The sequence below is a fragment of the Heloderma suspectum genome, chromosome 4, assembly GCF_057233095.1.
Source record: "Heloderma suspectum isolate Gila_16-S chromosome 4, 16-S_ref, whole genome shotgun sequence".
NCBI classification, from domain to species: domain Eukaryota; kingdom Metazoa; phylum Chordata; class Lepidosauria; order Squamata; family Helodermatidae; genus Heloderma; species Heloderma suspectum.
In genome coordinates this window covers 24,624,044-24,650,020 of record NC_139461.1, presented here as the reverse complement: position 1 = coordinate 24,650,020, position 25,977 = coordinate 24,624,044, and the positions used below count along the sequence as shown (strand labels likewise).

Genomic DNA, 25,977 nt, shown 5'->3' with positions numbered 1-25,977 from the left:
TTCAAATGTTGCCAGACAACCCCTGATGAGCCTGGCGTGTTGTGTGAACCAGATCAATAAAAGAGAAAAAGGTAGGACAATAAAGAAAAAACTGAGAAAAAGAAAACTGTGGCACCCACCGCCTCCCATCTAACCAAGTATGTTCCCTAATGCTCCTGATCTGGCAGTTGGAAAGGAGCAGGTGGGATTCATTTCCCCCTTAAGCATACAACTGAAAAGTGGTGATGGGGTGCCTTCCAAAACTCTTCTCTTGCTTTAGATGTTTCCTGAATGAGGCTCTGCCACACATGGGACTAAACCAAGAGCACGAAGAGTAAGTTTACATTTTGAAACCTGGATGTTATTCCATTCAAAGCCTATAAAGCATTGCATCCTAATAATGTGTACTATTACATTACCTTTTTGCTTAAATATAAGGCTTGAAACCACTTCAGAAACATTGTAATTACACACACACACACACACACACACACACACAACTAATAAACTAGCACTTACCATTAGAAAGGGAAGGAGAACTAGCATCCAGAGGTACCGGAGGGATTTTTAGTTTCTCACCACATTCAGAATCCAATTTCTTGTGCTCCAGGGTGGTATTCTGCTTTGGCATTACATAATAGTAAGATGGAGCATATTTTGAGGAGCTGCAACCTTTAAAATAACAAATTGCTGTAACCATATTTTACTAAACATTGCTGAACTACACATCTATATGTAGGAACATATGAGAGTCTGGGATCCACTGCATGCAAACTGAGTCTTTTAAGCTCTCCCCCTATTGCCCTTTGTGTCCGTACGCATGTGTGCACACACAGCACTGCTCCAGCAGGTTGAGGAACCTGTGGGCGAGGCATTTGATACCGTACAAGGGGCTGTAAATGGAAACAGGGTGCCCCTTTGCATGCATGCATCTTAGGTGTACTCTTTGGATCTTAGCCAAATTAAAAGAACTACATCATAGTTGCATTTTTAAGTATTAATGTATGAGAACAATGCAAACCTCTTTTTTTACGAGACTCTTGAATTTCTTCACAAAGTTGTTCAAAGTCTTCATCCATTTCTTCTTTAATGATTGCATATGCTGTATCTCTGAGAGAACAGGCTCTGTGTCTAATGAGGCGATCTAAAAATGAACTCACAGAAAAATACACTGTAGCAGCTAAATCAGCTAGTAGGAAGTTTCCATTAACTTTATGTAGTATTTAGACTCCCGCATTGCACCACAGCCATTTTTCCAAATAAGTGTGAGTTTTTAAAAAATAAAGAGCAAAATGTATATAGGATAGCTTTTAAAACATTGCTGTTTTAACACAAAGATAAACATACTGAGGTATCTGAATCCGAAATGTTAAACAGCAGCCAACTATGTGCTCACCTCCAGGGTCTCGATCTGGATTGTACTCCAATGCATTGCTACAAATGAGGTCAATATCTTTCAGATAGTCTTTGGCAGACAGATATTGGTGAAGGTCAATTTTTGAAATAACCGTTGAAAGATCCATTGGCTGCTTGATAACTGTGACATAGTCTGGTACCTGCAAGTATAATATAAGAAGCAAACTTAGAAATGTTTCACTTAAGCTACAAACAAAATATCTTGTATCATTGATGTATTTTAAGAACGTTTGACCCCTTATGATGTTGGCCTTTAAGTTACTGAAGTTATATTTTTCGGAGAACATATTTTGTACCAGGATACTGATATTGTCGTTGTTTATCACTATTTTATTGTGTTATGTTTTTATTGTTTAATATTTTAACTATTTTAATGTATTTTATTGCTGTGAGCTGCCTTGGGAGGGCTTCTGCCCTGAAAGGTGGCCAAGATATGTTTTAAATAAACAAAACTGGAAAAAAAGCAAAAGGCAGAATCATTTGTGCCACACTGGACTAACGAATGACTGGAGCCTACAGTGTGTTAAGACTGCCTCAAGGAGACTAGATGAGTGGCTAGGACAACACTAACATAAAAGGCTTAGGGTTGTCCTGCTAGATCAGATGGAGGGTCCATCTAATTTTTAAACAGAGGCCAGCCAGATAACCCTTTGAGGAAGAATGTATAGCTCACTGGTAGAGACCATCCTTTGCATGTAGAAGGTCCCAGGTTCAATCCCTACTATCACCAAGTTAGAGGATCCTAGATAGCAGGTTCTGAGAAAAATCTCTGCCAGAATATCCTCTAGTATTCAGGGCTTATACTGTGGCTGTGCATATGGCTCTATATTTACACAAGGCAGTCTTATAAGAGCTGCCCTTTCCTCTGAATCTTAAAGAGCTACTGAATTTTTACATTTTGAAAGGAGACATACCTACAGGATAGCATTATGGCCTGTACACATGGGGACCTTTTCTCCTCTCTCCTAGGCTTAAAGCATCAAACACTGAGCCAGAAATCCTTAAGGCAAGGAGAGGTACACATGTTGAGAAGTGCTCAACCCAGAAGCTAGGGCAGCAGTGGGCAAACCCTGCACCAGTTCCCATGCTGCTTGCGCCCCGACCACGACAGGATTGGCAGAGGAAGGAGCTAGCTCCTGCAAGCCCCAGCCAAGTCCCTTTCCCTGTGCAGAAAGAGTCAAGTAATGGAGCTCCATGCCTCTGTCTCTGGAGAATTTTTAAAAAGTGGACAGGGCGGATGATGCCATGGAAGGGAAGATCTTCAGGGGTGAAGCCCCGCCCCTTGACATCATCCAGCCTGCTGGCTTGGTCCGAGGTGGTGGTAGTAATCTGGCCCCTGGACCAAAAGTGGTTGCCCTCCCCTGGGCTAGGGACACTGAAGGTGGGTTTGAGAAGGAGAATAAAGGGAGGAGGCCGAAGGAGCAATTAAGGGGAGAGAGCTGGAGAAGGGCAGTGCAAGGGTGTTCACAATGCAGGTGAGCAAAAACCAAGCAAGACACCCTACAAGAAGACTTCTAGCTCCATGTCACTGAACCATTGTAAGATGCAGAAGTGGCAAAACAAATTCCCAATTTTGGCAGGTCATGATCAGGTTTTGCCTTCCATGTTGTCTTCCAACTCTTTGCGACTTCATGGACGAGCCCACACCAGAGCTTCCTGTCGGCCGTCGCTACCCCCAGCTCCCCCAAGGTCCAGTCCATCACCTCCAGAATATCATCCATCCATCTTGCTCCTGATCGGCCCCTCTTCCTTTTGCCTTCCATAGTTATTTAATTTCTTGAAAATGAAGCATTTATTTGGAACAAGGTAATAGTTTATTTGCTAAGCAGAGATAAAATCCTAATTGTTACCTCATGCAAGTCAACTGGTTTAGTAAAGGCTCTGAAACGTTTGTCAATGGCAAGCCTGTGAGTAACATTCCTTAAGAAAATCCTGAGTTCACGTAAAGTATCTTCTTCTTGCCCCTCAAGTTGTTTGACCTCCTTTTCTGTCAGCTGCCGTGGTTCAGGTGGTGCTACTACCGGCAATACTTCTAAAGCCTGCAAAACTTAAAAACAAATTAGAAAATTTTGAGAAGTTTAAGAACTGGTATTTTGGTTATAGCTATCTGCAATGTCTCACAATGAACACAGGACTTTGTACAGTTTATTTGCTGCACATCCTAACCTGCTTTTTTTTTTGATGTAGGTGGTTTAACAGCCTGGTGAAGAACTAAATCTTCGAAGAATTTTCTTCTCTCTTCAGCACTAGGCAAATGGACATTAAAAACTTCTCCATAGCCATCAGCAAATAATTCTTGTACCTAAAAAAAGAAGTGTATGGCCATTGAAAAATACAAAAAGAAGAAAATATGATAGTAAGTGTGCATACAAAATCAGAAGAGTGTTTGTTACAAGTGACAGACAAAATCAAAGTTCAGCTTAATACCGATCTGACAAAATGAAAATAGCTTTAACGCAGATGTTGATGGATATGAATCAATTTAATTTCAATTTATTTTACTTTGCAACTTTCACCACAGTACAGAGTCGTGGTGGAATACCTCAGTGCTTTAAGTAGTAATAGAACATTGTGATTTTTCTCTAGAAACGAAATAAAATGTGCATGTTAGGAGGGGAAACTTTAACAATGCATCCTTCACTCCCTGGCCTTGATTATGAGGCTAAACAGTTCAGCAGTTTTGAATAAAGCATAACAGATTAAAAAGATAGCCTACGAACTCATTGACATCAAGTACCTCATGTGGCAAAACTGCATGGTGGATGTCAGATGTTGCAAGGAGCAAAACTGGAGCAAAAGATGGAATGTTCTGTAACAATGTAGTAAATGTTGCTTGCAGTGTATGTCCGATCGTCTCCCACCATATATGAACATTTGGAACATATATTATACTTGGTGCTGTTCTCTTGGCTTCACAGATCAACTAGAAAGAAAGATAATGTTGTCATGGGGAAGGGGATGTGGAATTGGTCACTTTTTCCATCTATCAATCATTTAGCTGTTTTTTAACTGTTAATCCATATTATTTTCTCCCTAGCAATTCTGTTAACTATCCAGCTGCTCTAGCTTCTAGTTCACAAAATCACCAAGGAATATGCTGTATATACAAGCAAAAAACATGTTTGCATGTGTATCCAGCCATGGAAAACTGGTTGCTCGAGTCATGTGTCCAAAAGATGTTTTGTCCTGGTCCCAAGATTAACAAATATGGGAGATGGGGTGGGTTTGCATTTTGGATTTTGAACTATTTGGTGGCAAGTGTGTTGTTATGATTGCACAATAGATGTGGCCAATGACTGGAACTAGATGATCAATATTCTTGTAAAATTTAACGTTTCTCAGCTTTCTAGTTTGAAAATCAAAAAGATACCTTTCACTTTGTACAATAATGACTATTCTGTTAATGTATAGTCCTCCTTTCTGCACTAGGCTAACAAAACATAAACGTATCATAAAATAAAACACCACGTAACAACCACCAGGTGAAAAACTAGAACAAAGGAACAGCAGCAACTGAACTAAAACCATCTAAGCAGGAAAACCAAATCAGTATAATACAGCATGTTAACAGAACACCAGCAGTGCTAATTTTTTCAGGGGTGCCTTATGAAACCAAGTACTATCTGGAAGTCTTCTGTTCATATCACTTACTTGCCTCACTCATTTGAAATCTGAAATAATTCATTTCATTAATTCATTTATATATTACCTTTATTCCATCATGGAACTCAAGGTGGCTACATGTAGTTCCCAGGTGGTATCCCCTCCAAGGACTGACCAGACCCAGACCTGCTTAGCTTCAGCAAGGTAGCTGTCTCATGTGCCTTCAGACCAACTGAATCCAATTAACTATATTGTAACATTCCACTATCTTCTGGAAGCCACTTGCATTTAAATCAAATATGCTTATCACCTGATCCAAACAGCCAATCAATTTAATAAAAAAATAAATCAGAGCCAAGCAGTACAATACTAAATGCTACCAGTCTATTGCGTGGATGTACATGATGCAACAACTTTGATAAATTAAGTAGGTCTAGGTCTGCCTGGATCGAAGACCACCTGGACGTCCCATATAGGGTGCCTTTAGTTCTATCATGTTACAAAAGTGAGATATAAACATACAAAAAAACCCAAGTAAAAACTGTATGACTGATTTTCATGTGCTTCTAGAGCAGCCTTCTCCAACCTGAGCCCTCCAGATGTTTTTGACCACAACTCCCATCAGCCCGTCAACATGGCCAATAGTCAGGGATTATGGGAGTTGTAGTCCAAAAGGCTATTCTAGAGTCAATCATAATTGTATCTCAAATTCAAATCTTGGCCAAATAAAAATACTTCATTTTGCTAGGAAAAAAAACTTCCATCCAAATGTAGAAGTGGATTTGAAGTATGCACATTTGCCCATATACTTCTCATAAAATTCAAGTATTCTGTCAGTCTTGCTTCAGTAACAGTACAGTAAGTTGAAATACCTGTCCACATGTTTCTTCAGGTGTTTTGGCACCAACTCCAAAGAGAATGGAAAGGTCCAGTGTGTACACAGTGAATTTTTCCAAAGCATGTATAACTGCTGGAGCCAAATGAGAGGCTTGTCCAAATCCTGGTTCTCCTGCTATTAGGAGCCTTGGTCGGTAAGATGTTGGCTGGTGATAAGCACTTCTATATTTTAAAAAAGGAGAATCTCTGGTTACACAACTTTAAAATTAGCTTTCCAATCCTGTTTGATTCAAGCCCACCCTCAAGACTTTCAGTCCTCTTCTCCCCTTGCTTAGCAAACTTCAAGTATGCTGTCCCATTCCAAACCAGATCAACACATGTACTTCAGTTCAAATTATATATGCACTATTCATGCAAACAGCAGCTTTTATGAACTTGTAAACCAGTTTCCAACCACTATAAAACCTACAGAAATAGTGGAAAAGTACACATGACTTATACCAAGTATGGGGGAACCAATGGCCTTGCAGCCTGCAGAGGTTCCTCATCCAGTCTGTGGACCCCCTTGGATTCCTCCAAGGCGGAATGCTTGCCCTGGAAGAATCCAAGAAATAAGTTCTCCACCTCTGACTTATGCAGATGGTATTTTAAAACAAGAAATTCTCCCAATTTGCACACAAAAATTATTGAGCAAAGCATTCCAAAGCCTAAGAATTCATCTGCCTGAAGAATATTTATTTATTAAATTTATTAATCGCCCATCTGGCTGGTCACCCATAGTCTAATTTGTAATAATTTCTGATGTACCTAATTTTCACTCAAAGGATTAATTCTCATTATTTTGGCTGATCTTCCTTATATTTAAGATACCACAGCAGAAGGCGATACCAGTATCTTTTGAAAGTGCCAAATTAATATCATAAGATGGCAGACTTTTCAGTGGTAAAGTGGCAAGTGAAGTGGTGCTTAACCCTTTCCCCATTTGTTATTTTTCAGCTGAACCCTTTCCCCACAGCTTTTCCTTGTGGAGTTCCAGGTGCATGTTTACCCTCACAAACACACATCTGGAACCAACAGATAGGGAGGGGAAAGAATTGCTGCTGCACTGGAAAAAGCAAGGGCATGGGAAGGGCAAAGCACCACCTGGTTTTCTATAGAAGCAGCAGCTGTCAGGGTTTAAGTATTCATATGTGTAGCTCACTCCAAAAATAAACATGCCACAGAAAAGATGGTCCACTTTCAAGTCTCAGTTCTGATCAGCGCGGAAAATGAGCCAAAGAAACCCATACAGTAGAACAAACCTCAGACACCACATGCATGAAAATAATGAAGCTCATGTTCTTTGCCACAACCTTACTTTATCACTTACCTGTTAAAATTAAGAAAATGTTGTTTCCGTTTATCAGAATTTCTCTGAGAATGTCCTGTTTCAAACAGTGGTGGTCCCTCTTCATCACTGTACAGCAAGTCAGTGTCGAACACATGACTTGGAAAATCTTTAAAACCAAAAACACCACACAATTTTCATTTGAATATTGTGTCTTATTCCTAAGGCTAGGTACAAACTTAACACTCCTGTTCTCCTCATCACTCTCCCATGGTTAGGAGATTGGTAACATTTATCTGCACTGAGTCCAATAATCCAGTTCAGTACTGAGTTGGTCTAAAAGCAGTGACTTAAAAATGGTCAAGGAAGCACTGTGCATATGCTACAGAGAACATGAACTAACTGTGAAGAAACAGGAACTCAAGGGAGCCTGGATTAGGCCAAGTACTTTTGATTCCTAGCAAAACTCTGCTTCCCCATCTCTATCTTCCAGTAGCACAAAAGTAACTAACCAATTTGAACATTTTGGGTGATTAAATGAATTCCTATGTGATGACTGCACTAGACAAATCCGTCAAAATACTCAGTTTAGTTCAACTGGGTAAAACTGGTAAGAGGCTGTAGATAAGATGTTTAAGTGCCTGGAGACATTCAGAAGAGATCAACAGCCTAATCCTGTGATCCACTGTTCTAAAGTAGTAATCATGGGACTTACACAGTCATCAGCATGTCTGAGTTGGCCCCCTTTCCTTAGCAGTAAAGAGGAACAATGATTTAATTATATTTTCTAGAATGTCTGCTTGGCAACTTGATTCTATGAATAAACTACATGGCTACAAATATAAGCACTAAAAGTCAGCTACCCCACCTAGCACTTTAGTTTGTACCACCCCCCAAATCACGGCAAACATAATAGACTTATAAACAGCTACTATCTTTGTTCCCCGGAGCAAGACAAAGCCATCTTCGCACAAGCAGCTAGGCAAATGTTACACAGTTGCTTCTCTTAGGCCACAAAGCTAATTATATATAGGTAAGAGTGGGTTGGTGGGCAGTCTAATCACTTTTGTGGACTTATTTGCAGGACTGAAGAATCAATATGGAGCATCACAAGTTTTCCTATGTTTTTTTCTTGGACATTTATGTGGGAGGAAAAGGTAATGTTTTTTCAATACTATTATTCATGTTAATATTTTATTAAAATGAAACTGATACATGTATGAGTGCTATGCTTAAATATCCACGTATTTCTCCTCCACGTCAATATACAAATACCTGACTTCTCCCCTCCTTTTTGTGCCAATTCTGCATGTGGAAACACATTCTGTAGGACTTTCAATATTTTTTGAAGTGTTTTTTCAAGGAGTGGTTTTGAAATGGTGGAGAGTGCTTGGCCAGGTGAGGTCACTGCCCTCTGAGAAGCAGGTATGATCTTCTGCATCGCCACCACAAAATCCTTAGCTGTTATGTTAATAGAAGAGATATCCAGCTGCAATTTGGTACTGCTGGTGTATATTTGAGGATAACGCCGACGCAAGGCACACAAAGCTGCTTCGGCACATATGGACTTAATATCAGCACCACAATACCCTATAAAAAAAAGCAAAAGGTTTACAAATAGTCTGAAAGCCACCCAGATATATAATCACAAGTTGATGAGTTCCTTCCTATCTAAAACATGAGTGGTAAATTCAAAGATCTACCACCGAATATCCGGACTTATCCAATTTCTATTGCCCAAATTTACTTTTCAACCCTTAGCAATACCATCCATGCCCAAAATCTGAGTAATGTTACTAAGAAAAATGTTTTGATAGTTCTTTCTTCCCCCAAGAGGTTTGAGAAACTTTGCCTCTACATTTTTCAAGAATCAAGACCAAACCTTTTTGATAGGGCTTATGTATGTTGGCCAAGGCATGAATATATTTTATATTCTCAGTTTACATGTTCATCTTTTTTTAAAATATGCCATCACAAGTCCCAAGCAGAAAAGACAGAGTTATTTAAATTGTTTCCATCTAGATTAAGCAACATATTAATCTTATTAATGCAAGATGTCTATTAACTGCATCTTAAGTATAATGGGGAAGCTTCACATAGTGCCAATATAAGTGTTCCGTGTTCCTGTTTTATGCCTACCATGTATTGGTAACATTTAGCACAGTTGGTGTGGTGCAATATAAAAGCAACCCAAAATAATGGAAATGCCTCATTTTGCATGCCAGACAGTGTTAAAAACAGTATATTCAACAAAATACCATACACCGGGGTGGGGAACATCAGGCCTACAGACCAAATCTGATCCTCTGCGATCCCCCAGATGGCCACACCCCTTTCCTTGGCCGCTGATCATTTTGTTTTCCAGCTTTTGCACGTTTTCCCCCATTGCAAAAGATTGAAATGCCTCTAAGGGTTAGTTACTGGCAGTAAGAGCTGTAAGCAAAAATATTCTGGTGTTTTGGCCCCACCTCTTTTTGTATTCGGAATGCAGCCTTCAAGAGCTGTTATAGAACTGAAGTCAGCCCTCTGGCTAAAAGATTCCCCACCCCTGTACTGAGACACACATGCATCTACACCAAAGTCCTTCACATTCATAGCAATCTCCCAAAGCAACCCTTTCTGTGTTACAGGGATAGTGATTTAGTAAAACTGTAAGCAAACAGGGCTTTGTGTACTCTACAATTCAGTGCAAAGTAAACTACTAAATTCTTTACAAGTGGGACTTGTAACAAAATGTTGCAGTGTGGAGCGTTCCCTTATATTCCTGATTTGCCCCAACAGTTAGTCAGCATTCCCTGATCCACTGAGCCTGCTTAGCCCTCACTGGCCTGTTTTCTGGTGTGTGTTCTTTTTCCTAGAGTTTTCTGTTCTTCTGCAAACCTTAGGTTGTGTTTCCCATGCGCCCCCAAATGCCCTTTTGGCCTGAAACGGACACTCAGAGTTCACTCTGTGTGTGTGTGTGCGCACGCGTGTGATGTGGGTCACAACATTTGGCTTTTCTTTTTTAAAAATTCCAAATTTTGCTCAAAATCCCCTATGCTTACAAGCAACTGTACCAAACACTATTATTAATAGGGTTATGCAAAACAGCAGAAGTCTTTTTTCAAACTCAGAAGTTTGACATTTGCTGTTATCTTACCAACGCATTTTTCAGCCAACTCTTCAAGAAACATATCCGATGGCTTAGGGGACCATTCTCGTGTGTGTATCTTAAGGATCTCCTGTCGTGCCTAGAAATACATATATTTCTATTTTAAAATCCCTCTAGTTTCAATAACCTATCTATAGATTTTCTTTTCAAAATATCTCCAGTTATGCCATCCATAGCTCTCAATGTTACACTACTTAACAAGTGTTCTAATCCACATTAACGCTCCATACTTATAGTACTATTACGTTCAACTTCTGTAACGTAGCTACATTACTTTACTCTTTACTAATACTGTACACTTTACTAATAAAGTTGGTGAAGGAAAGCACTTTGAAAAGAGCTAGCAGATTGCAAATTTTCTTCACATACCCCAACTTTCCCTTATTTTATCCTTATTCAAGATAGTGAAAACCCAAGCTGACTGTGAAGACCCCAGAAGGTTCTTTCTCTCCAAACTGTGAGCAATAAAAAAAGCAAATGAGGATCAAAGGTAAATGTGAAGTCTGTATGCTGGAGCAAAAGATCCTGACTACTCAGGAAACTGACTGTGAAATCATGACACCTGAATAACAATGTTATGGCAGCTGTGAAAAAACTGGATTCAATGTTAGGGATTATTAGGAAAGGCGGAGAAAAGTAGAACTGCCAGTATCATAATGCCCTTATACAAATCTATGTGGCCACACTTGGAACGCTGTGTATAATTCTTATCACCTCGTCTCAAAAAGGATACTGTAACACTGGATAAGGTGCAAAAGGAGGCAATCAAAATGGATCAGGACACTGGAATAACTCCCTTATGATTGGGGCTTTTTAGTTTTGGGGGAAAAAGTGACCTCGATGATCATAAGCACCTGAATATGGAGGCATAGAATCATCCTATGCAGGACAGGAGGAGCAGTGGAGGCAATCTTCGCCACCCCATCGTCCTGCCCTGCATTTTTCACTAGACAGCCTTTTTTGCCCATCTAGAGAGGGCATTTCAGAGTGGGAGGGAAGGAGGCTGGCAGAGGCTCAAGATAGCTCGTATCCTGACCTCTCCAGTGCACGCCCCCCCACCCCGCAAAAGCCTTCCTTTCCCCTTCTCCGAGGTTGAGTTCCTGACCTTGAAGGCCAGCTGGCGCAAAGTGAAGGGGGAGGTCGGATCTCTGATTCCCCCCTCTGAGGCTGGAGCACTGCCTCTGAACTTTCCTATGGCCCCTCACTCTGTCTAGGGGCCATAAGATTGCTCCCTAAGGAGAGGACACGGTGAAAGGTTTATAAAAGCATACATAGAGAAAGTGGATAGGAATAAGTTTTTCTTCCTCTCTCATAATACTAGAACTTGGAGTCATCCAATGAAATGGATTAGGAGATGTGCGACAGTTAACAGAAGGTGCTTCAACAGTGCATAATTAACTTCACTGCCACAGAACATGAGCACTAGTTGATTTAGTAATATAGCACCAACTATGTACATGGTACTTTACAAAGAACAGGTATGACAGATCCATAGCAAAAAGAGCTTACAATAGACAAGGGGAGATTATGCAATTACACATACTTTGACTTAGTTACAATAAAGTATAAGGATTAAGAGGATGATCTTAAGTCTTCCTGGAAAAGGTGAATTTTAAAGGACTAGATGGCTTTAAAAAGGCAATAAATAACTTCATGGAGGAAAGTTCTATCAATGCTGTTAGCGATGATAACTATATACAACCTCCAGATTTAGAAGCAGTATGCCATTAAATACCAGTTGCTGAGGAGCAACAAAGGGAGAGTACAATTGCCTTTACGGCCTCCTTGTAGGCTTCCCAAAGGCATTAAGTCAGCCACTGTTGGAAACAGGCTGCAGGATTAGGTGGAACTTTGGTCAGATACAGCGGGGCTCTTGTTATGTTACCCTTAGATAATTTCTTTTTTTCATACTAACAATGTTCTAAGAAGCAAGATTTTAATGGAGTCACTTTCTAGGTAAATGACTTTCTAAGGAATTCAAAACCAAGTACACAGTGTAAGTACCTTAGGACACAATCTTATCTATGCCTGTTGAGACAGAAATAAGTCCTACAACTCCCAGCTTCCCCCAACCAATCATAAGATTCAATAGAGAACTAGCCCACTGATTACAATGGAATCTATTTCAATCTGATGCATTTGAGATTAGGGTAAAGTGGTATCAGGAGATGTTGGGAAGGGAATGCCAAAATGTCTATGTCCATGCACTTCATATAACCCAGAGTTTCTCCCTACCTCATTCCCTTCAGCATAACAGAATAATTCTCAGTAGATGTCAAACATTTTAATTAGAAAAAACAGGATATCCTCTCGCTCTGTACACTAGCAAGTTAATTAGTTTGTCACAATTAAGAACTCAAGCTATTTATTACAGTTCAAACAAATGATGCACTTCCCAGCTTCTCAATGCAAGACTGATTTAAATTCAATTTAAGAAGCTGTTCTAGTGCCAGGTGTTTACTGCTCTAGAGGTCACCCCATTCCATTCATTAACAAAATAAAGTTTCTTACATCTTTATCTGGCAAGGTGAAGAGGAATTCTCTGTCAAAACGTCCAGGCCTTCTCAAAGCAGGATCTATAGAATCCAATCTATTGGTAGCTCCAATCACCACAATCTCACCTCTGTTGTCTAAGCCATCCATCAGTGCAAGCAATGTGGACACAATTGAACTTAAATCAAAAACAGAAAGTAGTTATCCGTTATATGGCTTCGATCTAAAGATCCTGCCAAACAAGTGAAAGAGACCATTCCCCCATCCCCATCTGCAGAACCCAGTGGCTATGAAAACTGACTCTAGAAAGTCAGGCTACACTCCAGATCAGTTTTTTTCATGGGTTCATGCCTCTGTGTGTATGCAAACAAGAGAAAGAGAGAAATTAGAAAACGAACACCACCACCCCCCCAAATCTGCAAGTGGTAGGCAATTCGGCTCATTCAGTAGAATCTTCAGGTCCAAGCCTATACCCACCAATAAAAGATCCAAATCAATGGAAACAAAAACTTCTGTGGACACAGTCTGAAGTTTGTAGTGGAAGGCGGTTCCCAACCTGTGAACTCATATTTTCAAAGGAAGTCTTGAGTCAAACTCAAAATAACTTCACTAATCTGAAAGCCAGCTCATTCATGTGGGACAGGCAGAAGACAATGTCAGAGCTGCACTTCCTCAAAGCATGCCATGTGGTTACAAGATTTAATATTCCTGCTGTAGTGTGGGATTCCCACACATGCCAGAGGTAACATGTAAGTTTTGTTTTATTTATTGATTTGATCCCTGACTTTCTACCAAGAAAAACAGCACTCAAGGCAGCTTACAATCCCAAATAAAACTTGATTACAACAATAAAACAAATATATTAAAGCACAATTACAAGCACAACAAAAACAAAATAAAAACAGCATCCAACCCAACACACCTGCTTACACACCAAAGGCCTGCTTGAATAAAAAGGTCTTTGCCTGTGAGTAGGACAGCTGAGATGGAGTGAATCTAGCCTCCCTCAGCAGGAAGTTCCAGAGCCTGGGAGTGGCCACTGAGAATGCCCTCGTTCGCGTTGCCACCAGACGAGTCTCTGAAGGTGGCCATCTCCAAAGAAAGTCCTCTCGCAAAGATCTTAAGATTCGGGAAGGCTCATATGGGAGAAGGTGGTCTTTCAGTCTTAAAACTGGCATGACCAACTATAGAGTATTTGAGCTGAAACTCACATTTGTGCTCTGAACTGAACTCATAAATGGTATTGCGTCAATGTTGCAATAGAAAAAGAAACAAGCATACCTGGTATTGCAGGACTTCAGGTTTTGGGGCTTTCATATTAGTTGCCAGGAGGAATTGTTATTCATTTTAGGCAAATGGCTAAATACACGCTGCTTAAGCAAGTAACTTGCTTTCAAGCTTATGAATCTCTAAACTGGAAATAGTGGGCCAGTTCTCATGACATGCTGGGCTCACTGTGGGTTATTTAACCCATGATGAGCTGTGATGCATGCTGACCATGTGAGGCCACTGTTATGAATGTGTGACCCCTAATGGGGTTGCAGTGTGTTGTCTGAACCCAGCCACCGTGGGTTATTCGAGGGTTAAGCAACCCTCACATAACCCTACTACAAACAGAGGTTATGCAAGGGTTGTTTTAACCCTCAAATAAACTGTGGCCAGGTTCGGACAACACACCCCAACCCCATCAGGGGTTGCATATTTATAATGGTGGCCACACACGCCTGACTCATCACGGGATAAATAGCCCACAGTGAGTCCAGCATGTCATGCGAACCAGGTCAGTGTGTTATGGTACACAATGTTTGTACCAGTAGTTCTGTGTTTCGACAAAAACTGAAAATACAAAAAATTAAGCCTCAAATTAGCTTTCTGAACAATTTTAGAAGGAAGGAACAGATTGAAGTGAGAAAATGCTCCTTGGACCACCAGCTGAGCACTATTTCAGCATGAAGTTGTATTTATTCATTTTTATTTTTTCTATGCTAACTTTTTCCAAATAGAACCAAGATGTGTCTGTCCATATATATGAGAGCCCATATATGTATGAAATCCAATTTAACTGAAGCCAAATATTATTTAAAGTTCAAGCAAATTTGAAAAACAAAAACAAATACAGCTTTTAAATATCTAGCTCCTACCTGTGAATTTGATCTTGCCTACTGGACCGTACAGGAGCAAGACCATCTATTTCATCAAAGAATATAATCGAAGGACGCAGCTGAAAGGCCTACAAGGAAAGCTCAAATGAATAAGTACCGAAGCAGAAACAAAGGACACAACATATAGAGAAAGCAAAGTTACCTGATCAAACAACAGACGAAGTTGTCGTTCAGATTCTCCCACCCATTTACTGAGACAATCAGCACCTTTTCTCATGAAAAATGATATTCTTCTGTCACCTTGACTGCACTCATTAGCAAGTGCCCTGGCAACAAGAGTTTTTCCAGTACCTGGTGGACCATAGAAGAGGCAGCCCCTATAAAAATGGGAATTTACAATCTTGTGATTAGTAGAACTGCTTCACCATCTCAAAAGTATAGCACATTGCACCTAATCATTATATGATTTTAAGTGACCTTTGCCAGACCCATGTTGAGTCTTCTTCATCAAGACTTCTCCGTCTAATGATGGATAAAATTATCTGAAATACTTTCCACCAGTTTACCAGAAACAGACATTAAGTTAACTGTCCTATGATTTTCTGGATCCCCTTTTAATTTGCTCTTTTTAACTGTGATTTTTAATTCATTTTTATGTTGCCCAGAGAACTGATTACTGGGCAGCTGATAAACATATAATCAAATAAGTGCAAAGCCAGTTACAGCGGATGGCAAAAATTTCAAGAACAGTGCATTTCCCATCGAAGTTTAAACACACACTTATATTATGCAATTAGTTTCCCAACTCAGACATAGCTGCAGAATACTATTTTGTTGACTTTTCAGAATATCTTGTCCCTTCACACAAAAATAAGCTTCAACTCAAAGGCATTTTCAGTTTTTACACTCAGAAATGTATTCTATATATGTATGAATACGATTTAAGTGCATATATGCCTATTTTGCTAACAGTGACTTCCTGCTGCACACACACAGCAAAAACATTTGCTGCACACTTGGATGTAAACATGGTGTATCTACACAGAACTGGTAACTATGTTATTGGGTGACGGGTCTAAAGGAACTAGCAATCCTGAGAAGATGCAAGTTTGAGATTTGCCTAAGGTTCACTAATATCCTGGAAACAAAATTAAATACTACCTTGGAGGCTGAATTTTGAATCTCTCAAACACTTCTGGATAAAGTAGTGGGAAAACCACCATCTCCTTTAGAGCTGAAATATGGCTAGAGAGCCCACCCACACTATCAAATCGGACCTAAGGTGGGAAGATAAGAGTTGACAAATAAAAAAGTCAACAAAAATTATAGCAAATGCAATAATAAAAAGTAGATACTCAAGATAAGAGTTGTACTTTAAGGGGAGAAGTCAGTAATGAACAAAATTTACTCAGGAATATGAGATACTTACTGAAGAGTCTATTTGCATTGGATCAACATCAGCAAGGCTTGCTCCAATTTTCATTCGATCCTTGTGGATTCCCTTCAACTCATCTTTCCTAAAGTTTAGCGGAAGGCACCTAACTCGGGAATCAGGAATTGTTGAAAATGACACACAAACTATTATCATAATAAGGTAATGCAATTTTACTTAATTTAGCAAATGTCTTAGCTATAAAGTACTGTAGAATCCCCATTAGCTGAAGATAAAACTAGTTGCCAAATCATTAATATGGTGCCTCCACACAACATGATATATTTAACTCAAGGAAAGCCAGAATAAACCCAGTTGCTCATTGACAATGTTTTACACAACCCCAATCCAGACTCAGGATGAGAATAGATATGTACATTGTTACTCAAGTGCAAAAGCTGCAGAATACCTGCTTAATGCTTTGTTCCGACTTCGTTTCCTACGTCTCTCAAAACGCTGCTCATCATCAGATGATGATGATGATGTAGAATCACTATTATGAATTGCATGCTTTCGTCTGTTTTAAAGACAAACACTGTAAGTAAGCATGTACTGTGAAATGTTGCACAATTAATTCACAGCCAGTTAAGGCATCTACAACTCATTTCTTATATTAGTGAAGTGGGTATGGTGCATGCGGATATGCTAGGTGGGAAAAAGAGTGGAAGGAAAAGGCAGGAGTTTTATCACTATAGATACAAATTTTCAGCATACACCCTCTCTTTGGGTTGGATCCAGACTTGGTCATTCTGCAAGCAGACTCACTTCAATCAATAGGACAAGTTATGACTAAATTGTCCCATTAATCTGAATGGATCTACTCTAGCATGACTAAGTCTCAATCCAACCTTTTGTAAGGAAAAGTGCCTGCCCCCAATTGAGCCAAGAAAAAAAAGATGGGTTGCAAATTTACACTGCCTGCAAATATATATTCTGGATAGTTGGATGAGGCTGATTTATACGGAGGGGCCATAGTGTAGTGGGAATCACATACTTCGCATGCATAAGGTCCCAGGCATCACCAGTTAAAAAGAATCTTGAGTAGCTAAAGCAACACCTGTTCAAATCTTTCCCAAAACAGCTACCTGAGACCTTGACGAATGACTGCTAGACTGATTAAACAATACCGGGCTAGAGGGACCAACTATCCAACTCCAAACATGACAGCTTCGTATATTTCCAAAGGTTTCAAAATATAGGGATACTTCAATAAGTTGAGGCCAGAAGTATACATGTAACATTTGTAGTTATGTCTCAACTGTCAGAGTAAGAAACTGTATACTACACTGGCACCATTCACCATAATCATGAATGGTACTGGAAATACTGGGTGGAAGCAAGGAAAAGAGATTAAAAAAGAATTATTTTGCAGACATCATTGCTGGTCATCTGCCCAAACCATTTATAAGGGAAGAAGATACTGCTACTATCTGCCTTGAACTGAAATCACTACTTTAGCGACGGTCTCTCTTCCCCAACACCTTTGCTGAGTTCAACCATCCCAATAGCCCCAATCAGGAAAATACACTGAATCATTCCCTCCTGAAAACTATTATTTGGAGCATGTAAGTCCTCTTTAGGAAACCTTACATCTTTACTGGTCATCTGTTCAAATCATTTATGAAGGCATCAGCTATTGCTACCACCGTGCTTGAGCCAAAATCACTATTTTAGGGTGCAAATCCTGTGGGGATAGGAAGCTGCCTCTGAACTCGGAGGCGACCGCCTATCCAATGCAGGGCAGGAGAAGCACAGAGGGGATCGTTACCTCTGTGCTTCTCCTGCCCTGCATTTGTGGCTAGACAGCCGATTTCAGCTGTCAAGCCGCGAGAAGGTGGAGCAGGGGAGGAGGCTGCTGGTAGGACACATAGGATGTGTCATACTGGCATTTCCGTCCTCCCCGCCCCCCAGAACACCCTGTTTTAACTGCTCTGCGCTCCTCTTCTGAGCGTGGGGCTGTTCCGCGCTGCCTCGAAGGCAGCAAGTTCTCCAGGAAACGACCTTGGAGTGTGGGCTCAGAGACCAGTTCCCGGAAAACCAGATATCCCATGGCCACCTAGCCGCTGACTAGCGGCCACAGGATTGCTCCCTTAGTGAGGGAACACAGCATAGAAATCCCATGTACATTTTTGATATTGAAATAAAAGATCACCTCCTTCCTCATGTCTGACATATGTTGTAGTTAATCATTTAGGGTGCAACCCTGTGCATGTTTTGGCTAGCTAGGGAATGCTGGGAGTTGTAGGACTTTTTTCAACCTAAACATGCATAAAATTGCACCCTTAAGGCTTTTAGCCAAAACCAGTACTATGACTTGGGCCTCAGAGACAACAAGAAGCAAGCACCGCATTGTTAATATACTCCCATTGCCCCATCTCAATATAGAAACAAGCCACCATGCTCTAAACCAGTCAACAAAGTTTGCTACAGCTTAATTTCATCACAAAATGATGCAGAAAAGCTTATGAAATGCATATATACATTTGTTTTCATCACCTGCCATTATGGGTAGAGGCACTTCAAGGCCAATCTAAGATGAACATCCTTTATTAAGATACTAGCAAACAGAACTACCTTTGCAGGGATTGGAATAGCCCTTGGTTTCATACAGTGAAGCCTTCAAGCAAATATACGCAGCTGTCAGAGCTGGACACACTGGGCCAGTCCACATGACACCACACTGCTCACTGTGGGTTATTTAACCCTTGATGAGCCGCAGTGTGTATGGGCAATATTTTGAATAAGTAACCACCCCTCAGGGGTTGCTGTGTTGTGTAATCCCGGCCGCTGAAGGTTATGCAAGGGTTGTTTAAACCTCAAATAACCCTCAGTGGTCGGGATCACACAACACAGCCATCTTTGAGTGGGGGCTGCAGATTCAAAATGAAACTTGCACACAAGGCGGCTTGCTGTGGCAGTACTTACACAATAGTAAGCGAAGTATAGCTAGGGAGCAATTTAGCTGAACAAACCCTAGTGGATGAATAATTCAGAAGTACAGAGGACACCTCAAGCACTGATAATACCAGAGCTCTAGCACAAACAACAAACCTGTTGATCTTTTTACAGTAAGGGCTCCTTGGTCCCGCAGGGCTAAACGAAAACCTTCGCCTAGCTGGAGAGGCTGCATCAGGGTAAAATAGTTTGGGCTTCCTTTGGTGCCTGGGTTCTATTAAAAACAACAAGACCTTTGTAAAAAAAAAAACCAGTTACACAAAGTATCAGAATATAGGAACACCACACATTTTTGCTTAGTTTAGTTTTCATCTGAACTAAATTCATTTAATTTCTGACCGAAGTCTTTTAATTCCTTCAAACTGTGAAAGAGTCACAGAAATTAGATCCATTCAGTACCTGCTGAAATGTTGCCTAGTGAAAGGGTACATGACTGCATGGCAAAGCATAAGATGGCAAAATACAGAGGGGGTGATCTACACAAAGTTCAAAAGATTTCCAAATGTAATATTCACAGCCACAGCCAAATGATATCTCCAGAAAGATACAGGAAACTTACTTTCTGGTGAGGCCTGATAGCGCACAACAGTTTTTCGCTGTCTAAGGTCATAGCGCTTTTGATTATCTTCTCCATCTTCATCTTCTTGGTCTTCACCTTCTTCTGATGATTCTAATTAACAGATAATATTTTTCTTTAGTTCTTTTAAAAAAAGTTATTACAACCTTCCCCAACATCTAGATATTTTGGACTACAACTCCTAGCATTCCTGACCATTGGCCTTGCTGGCTGTAGCTGCTGATAGTTGAAGTCCAACACATCTGGAGAGCACCAGGTTGGGGAAGGCTGACTTACAGCATATTCTAGGACGGTGAATTGTAGCTCTGAGTTCAATATTGCCAATCTTGGATTAGTGGTAGCAGACTCATTAAAGTGAAATTATACAATTTTCCTGGTTTTTTAAGAAGCTGCAACAGCGCAAATCCCGTACATGTCTACTCAGAAGTAAAAACTACAAAAGTCAATGAGTTACTCATTAGTAAGTTTAGGATTGCTGCCCAAATGGGTTCAATGGATGAATTGTTGGGAGCAATTACCTCCTATCTCCACATCATTTTCTCAATTTCTCATCAGGGTTGTCTATATAAATGAGACTGTTCTTTGAGGATGTGCAAAACCTCATCCTACAGAAATATACTAATGAAAGTCATCCATCTGCTCAAAGGTTAAATGAAGTATAGGGGAAATTCACCAAATAGCTAGATAGGTAACCAACATTGTACTACGTTGTATTTAAGTTGAACATTAGAACACAGTTCTAAGAAGTTACGAGTAGCACAATAACCTGCACTTCCATCCTGGTTATCGGTGGTTTCTTCATCAGTCCTTTGAATTGCTCTTTTTGGTTTCCCTCTTGAGTACACATCTAGGTTTTCCTAGAGAGGGCAGAAGAAAACATCATGTCATTCAAATGAGCATACATCACACGTCATATGTGCAATAAAATCCTCAGCATACATTCATGAGAAATGAAGTTTCAAGGCCATCTCCAGTACAAGTAGCCATCTCCGGTGCACAGTGAAGTAGAAATTTAAGCTTTCGGTAACCATCTGGTTCAGTCAGATTGTGAGTAAAAGCAAAGTTAATCTGAAAACACCACATTTAACAAAGCAAAAGTAGTATCAAGTAATACTATTCTTTACGCAATCTAAATATGCACATACCTCCTCTCTATCATTGAACACTCCAAGATCTTCCAAATCCATCATCCTGCGCCGGCGCATCTTCTTCATATCATCCATTTTTTGTAGTACAGCTTCTGCAGTGCTGATGAAATAAGGAAGATATAATTAAATAGAATATGAAAAAATATTTCTTCAGAAATCAGTTAAACACAGCATGTGTTATGCTATGAAATCATGGAAATCCAGATCGATCATTCATTCATATATATATATATATATATATATATATATATATATATATATAAAAATAAATAAAAATGAGGTTTGCAATGCACTATATAAACATAAGGTAATTTTACAAAAGTCTTGTCTGAGCATTAATGACAACTTTCCATTAATCAAAGGTTTATATAGATCACCTCATCTATGTGCAGGGGCGGGCAATTTTGGGGGGTTTGGGAGCTATTCTCCCCTCTGCCTCCTTGGGCCAAAGTCTGCCGGGCAACCCCCTCCAAAGGTTTTTTGGTTTTTTTAACGAAAAATGGCATCGAAAGCACAAAAAACATCAAATGTAGCTTGTTCATAAGCTAATTTGAGACTTTTAGAGTGCCACAGTTGTTACAGAGCTCTAGAAGATCAAATCTAGCTTGGAAACAAGCCAGATCTGACTTTTTGGGTACTCTGTAGTGCTCCAGGTGCCTTTTTTTCAATAAAAAAAAAATAAAACCTTTTTCCAAGGTCCAGCAGATAGCATGGGGTGGCTGGGGCTGCATGTGCCCCACATGTTACCTACCCCTGATGTATGCTATTTTGCTCTCTATACATGTGGTAGGAACAAGTCACCAACTGGAGTTTCCTGTCGCATATATACAAGACATGTGTGGTTTCTCTTTAAGTGATGAACTACACATGGGTAACATTGCTATTTTCTGGTACAGAATTCACTTTCATGACAGTATATCATTTTCTATGAAAATGGTACATCCAACAGACCAGAAACAGATTTTATCAACAAAACTAAGCATATCACAGCATCTACTAGTTGAGTGGGTAATTAGAACATGGACTCATAAGTGGACAGTGAGTATTTACTTATATTTAGCATTAAGGTTCAAATATATTATTTTAGAAGTAATACACACAGGCTACAATACAAGGCCTCCCCGCATGTTCACTACAACTTTTCCACTGTCACTGAATACTCTTGTATTGCCTGAAAAGCTACTCCTGTTGGTACATATCATCCTACACAGTGCATGGCAGCTGCAACCAGAAATTTAAAGTCGGGAAAGGTTCCATGCATTCACAATATGTTCATTTTGGGGGGGACATTTGGACTCTACATAGGGAAAAAACTTACTTTGTGATAAGCTTGTCAAACAAAACTGATTGGTTCATAGTGCTATAGCGGCTACGCCTAATTCTGCAACTGCGACGGACTTCAACATCCCCATTTTCTTCTGCAACATGTTCAGCGGGCTTCACATTTATTCCAGTTTTCAATGACCTCGTGACAGGAACTACAGTTCCTAAATTTTTTTAAAAAGGAATCTTTACTAGTCTACTGACTTATATAGAAGAACAGATTTTACATATTATTCAATAGAGTCTGGAGTTGTTTCACAAACATATGTGAAATAATACTTTAGCATTTATATAGCACACCCTGGGTACTTTTCATAATAGATGATCCATATTCTTTTAAAGTCATTTATGACTCATGCAAGCTTCTTAAAAACAGATGATTATATACTACACTTGGAAAAATGTTTCTAGGAACACAGCTGAATAAAATCCAGGAGCAATTGTTTCTCTGCTGCAAACAGAAAAAGTAGTAGTAGAATACCAAAAATACCTCAAAATCTAAAGAACCTGGGTTGGATCTGGAGAAGTCCAATTAAAATATAATTATTGCAGATCAGGGCTTCCTCAGGCCTTCCTTCCCACTACAGCCCTCTGGGCTGCCCCCCAAGCCTTTCTTGAGGGTCAAGGGAACCCCTGAAATGGTGTGGGATATGGTATGGACAGTTGCAGTGTGGGGTGGGGGATTTGGCAAATTGGCAGAATTTGGGCGGGCTGCCTTCCCTGAGTGGAAGTGCCTTTCTGGCTCACACAGGGCAGCTTCAGCTCCAAGCCCCTACATTTGGGCAAATACAAAGCAAAAGAACAAAAAAAAAAACCCCACAGGACTTATTTAAGTTAAGAGAACATTTCTTTAATCAAAATAACAGAACCTGCTCTTTGAATCCATCCATATATCCTTAATCCTCCATGTCATGACAAGACGTAGGCTTGCTCCTTTCCCCCCCTCCCCTTGCACATGTGGCTTAAGACATTGCTTCCCAACTTGATCAAACCATATTTTAGCATTAAGTCTAAACCAGAAACTGTGATCATCATAATCAATTATTTAACAACCAGCAGATTATACTGCCGGAATACTAAATCATGTTCAACAATATGTAGGGATGCAATGACCTATAAGAGACAGGGTGTGACTCAAAAAATGTGTCAGCAGATGGCATCAAAATATTTCCTCTCTGGATGGAATTTTAAGCTATATTTACATTTGGTAGGCAGTTAATTACTGCAGGAAATGTTGGGGGCAACAGTTCCCCCCTCCCCTAAGTGTAAATTTAGCTCAGATAGGCAGGTGGCTTACCTATAACTGTAGTTCGAGTGGTCATCTGTGCATTCACACATATGGGCTCTGTGCCTGCAAAGTTTCTATTTGGGAAACTTCTATAGCTGAGGAACGCTGTTTTTAGTGGGCACCCTCCCCCACCATCCCACTGCGAATGTCTCAGTTGGTTCCCACCGATCTCCTCAGTTCCTTGAGACCGCATACACAGTCTAGGATCCGAGGAAAAAACCTCGGTATCAATACCAATAAGATACTGACACCGAAGTGGGGATGGTAGGTGGGTTGCGTGAATGCACAGATGACCACTCGAAGAACTAGTTACAGGTAAGCAACCTGCCTTTCTTCTTCATGGTCTCTGTGCATCACACATATGGGCGATTAACAAGCCAACTTACCGGTGGTGGGTAGATATATCATAAAACTGTCAACAACACTGCTCTTCCAAATGTGCACTCCAACCTTGCATGCACATCTAACTTGTAATGCTTCACAAAAGTAGATGGGGTAGCCCACACCACAGCCTTGCCTAGATCCTGCAAAGGCACCCCTCTACCGAACGCCGTCGACATGGCTCTCATTGAGTGTGCTCAAATTCGAGGCAAAGTATCTTGATCGGTAAAGCTGGTATGCCAATTTTATAGTCTGAATAATCCAAGCAGCCAGTCTTTGGGATGACACTAGTAAGCCCTCACTCATAGCAGACAAATAATTTCTGCGATTTACAAAACGATTCAGTTCAGCCTTTGTACAAAGCCAGAGCACTGTGAACATCGAGGTTATGCAGGTGTCGTTCTAATTCTGAGGAAGGTGATGAAAAAAAAGATGGGAGGACCACATGCTGGTTTATATGAAACTCCGACACCACCTTCGGCAGGAGAGAAATGTCTGGTTGAAGTACAATCTCGTCCTTATGAAACATAGTAATGGGGATGTCGATACAGAGAGCACACAGCTCACATGCCCTCCTAGCCAAAGTGACAGCTACCAAGAAAGCCACTTTCCAAGAAAGTAAACTTATGTCTATAGGATGGATGTCATACATAGTCATACACAGAAACAAGTCTTTTCCAGTACAGAGTGCTTGCCAATTCCACTAACTGAATTACATGGTCCTAAGGGAGGTAAGCACGGCGCATAGTGGCATTCAAGTGTGCCCCTATGCATTTTATAGTCTGAGTAGGGAATACGTTACATTTCTCCTCATTGGGGCAGAATCCCAGAGTGCCGAGAAGGCTCCAAACAAAGACAACAGAATGAGTCATGGCCTTTTTGGAAGTGATGACCAGAAGCCAGTCGTCTAAATACAGGCAAACTTCGATGCCCTTGAGCTGAAGATACGCACATACTACTGCCACAGATTTTGTAAATACCCCTGGGGCCATCGCAAGGCCTAAAGGCAGCACACAGAACTGAAGCACAGCCGATCCTACAGCGAAGCAAAGGAACCTCCTGAATGACCCTTCGACTGCTATGTGGAAATAAGCATCCTTGGGGTCCACCGCTGAAAACCAGACAGCTTTCCAAAGGAGGGGAAGAACTGTTGAAAGAGCAGTCATTCTGAATCTCCTGGATGTGATAAACTCATTTAACTTCCATAGGTCCAAAATAGGAGCTGCACCATCCTGTTTTGGAACTGTGAAGTAATGGGAGAAAAAAATCTTGTTCTGCTTCTCGGAAGAAATATGCTGGATGGCTCCCTTCTAAAGTACAGACTCCATTTCTAAATGTAACGCTACTGACAGCGGGGTCACTCAAACGGTTCCCAGTGGAGGGAGAACATCGAATTCGATCTTGTATCCATGATGAGCAATAGCCAATACCCATTGATCTGAGGTTACTGCACACCAAGTCAGGAGGAAGAAAGACGATCATGAAACTGCGGGCCTGGGAGGTCACGACCAACGTGAATCAGTACCGAGTCAAAGACACCGTTTGGAGGAGTTGTCCACCATATTACGGGAGGTATGAAATCTAGCAGTAGAATAGCTTTCTTTGCTGGTGCTGGTGCAGCTAGTACCAAGAGGTATGTCTGCAGCTTGCTTCTGATAGTATGAATGCTGTTGTCTAAACCAACGGCAAGGTCTGTTTACTGCTGAGGTTGTCCGATTCCCATCTTCTTATCCGTTGTTCTGGCCTTCTGCACGGAGTCCATCTGGTCATCTGTCTTAGAATTAAACAGGCCTTCTCCATCAAAAGGTAAGTCCTCAATTCTAGAACGGGCCTTGGGAGTTAGTCCCATGGACTGGAGCCACGTATGTCGCCTCAGTGCCACTGAGCCAACTACTGACTTCGTGCTGCAATCTGCTTAATGATGTGCGGTGTTGATTTGTTTGTTTGAGAGCCTAACTGCTTCCT

At 40.6% G+C, this 25,977-nt stretch overlaps 1 protein-coding gene across 2 annotated transcripts in view; it reads right to left on the bottom strand.

Annotated features, from left to right (window-relative positions):
- ATAD2 (ATPase family AAA domain containing 2) overlaps positions 1-25,977 on the bottom strand; it is a 47,668-nt gene that overhangs the window by 10,183 nt on the left and 11,508 nt on the right. For both annotated transcript variants that reach the window (XM_084848837.1, XM_084848836.1), the window contains exons 4-24: positions 22,339-22,507; positions 21,018-21,120; positions 20,639-20,729; positions 19,855-19,965; positions 19,392-19,509; positions 16,750-16,857; positions 16,338-16,446; positions 16,070-16,185; positions 15,111-15,285; positions 14,948-15,036; positions 12,825-12,984; positions 10,302-10,392; positions 8,438-8,752; positions 7,205-7,331; positions 5,871-6,057; positions 4,133-4,318; positions 3,562-3,697; positions 3,246-3,442; positions 1,376-1,535; positions 1,001-1,123; positions 499-651 (exon numbers count right to left, since the gene is read on the bottom strand). In XM_084848837.1, the coding sequence (XP_084704963.1) occupies positions 499-651; positions 1,001-1,123; positions 1,376-1,535; positions 3,246-3,442; positions 3,562-3,697; positions 4,133-4,318; positions 5,871-6,057; positions 7,205-7,331; positions 8,438-8,752; positions 10,302-10,392; positions 12,825-12,984; positions 14,948-15,036; positions 15,111-15,285; positions 16,070-16,185; positions 16,338-16,446; positions 16,750-16,857; positions 19,392-19,509; positions 19,855-19,965; positions 20,639-20,729; positions 21,018-21,120; positions 22,339-22,507 (3,024 nt within the window). The remainder of the gene's footprint in view (positions 1-498; positions 652-1,000; positions 1,124-1,375; positions 1,536-3,245; positions 3,443-3,561; positions 3,698-4,132; positions 4,319-5,870; positions 6,058-7,204; positions 7,332-8,437; positions 8,753-10,301; positions 10,393-12,824; positions 12,985-14,947; positions 15,037-15,110; positions 15,286-16,069; positions 16,186-16,337; positions 16,447-16,749; positions 16,858-19,391; positions 19,510-19,854; positions 19,966-20,638; positions 20,730-21,017; positions 21,121-22,338; positions 22,508-25,977) is intronic.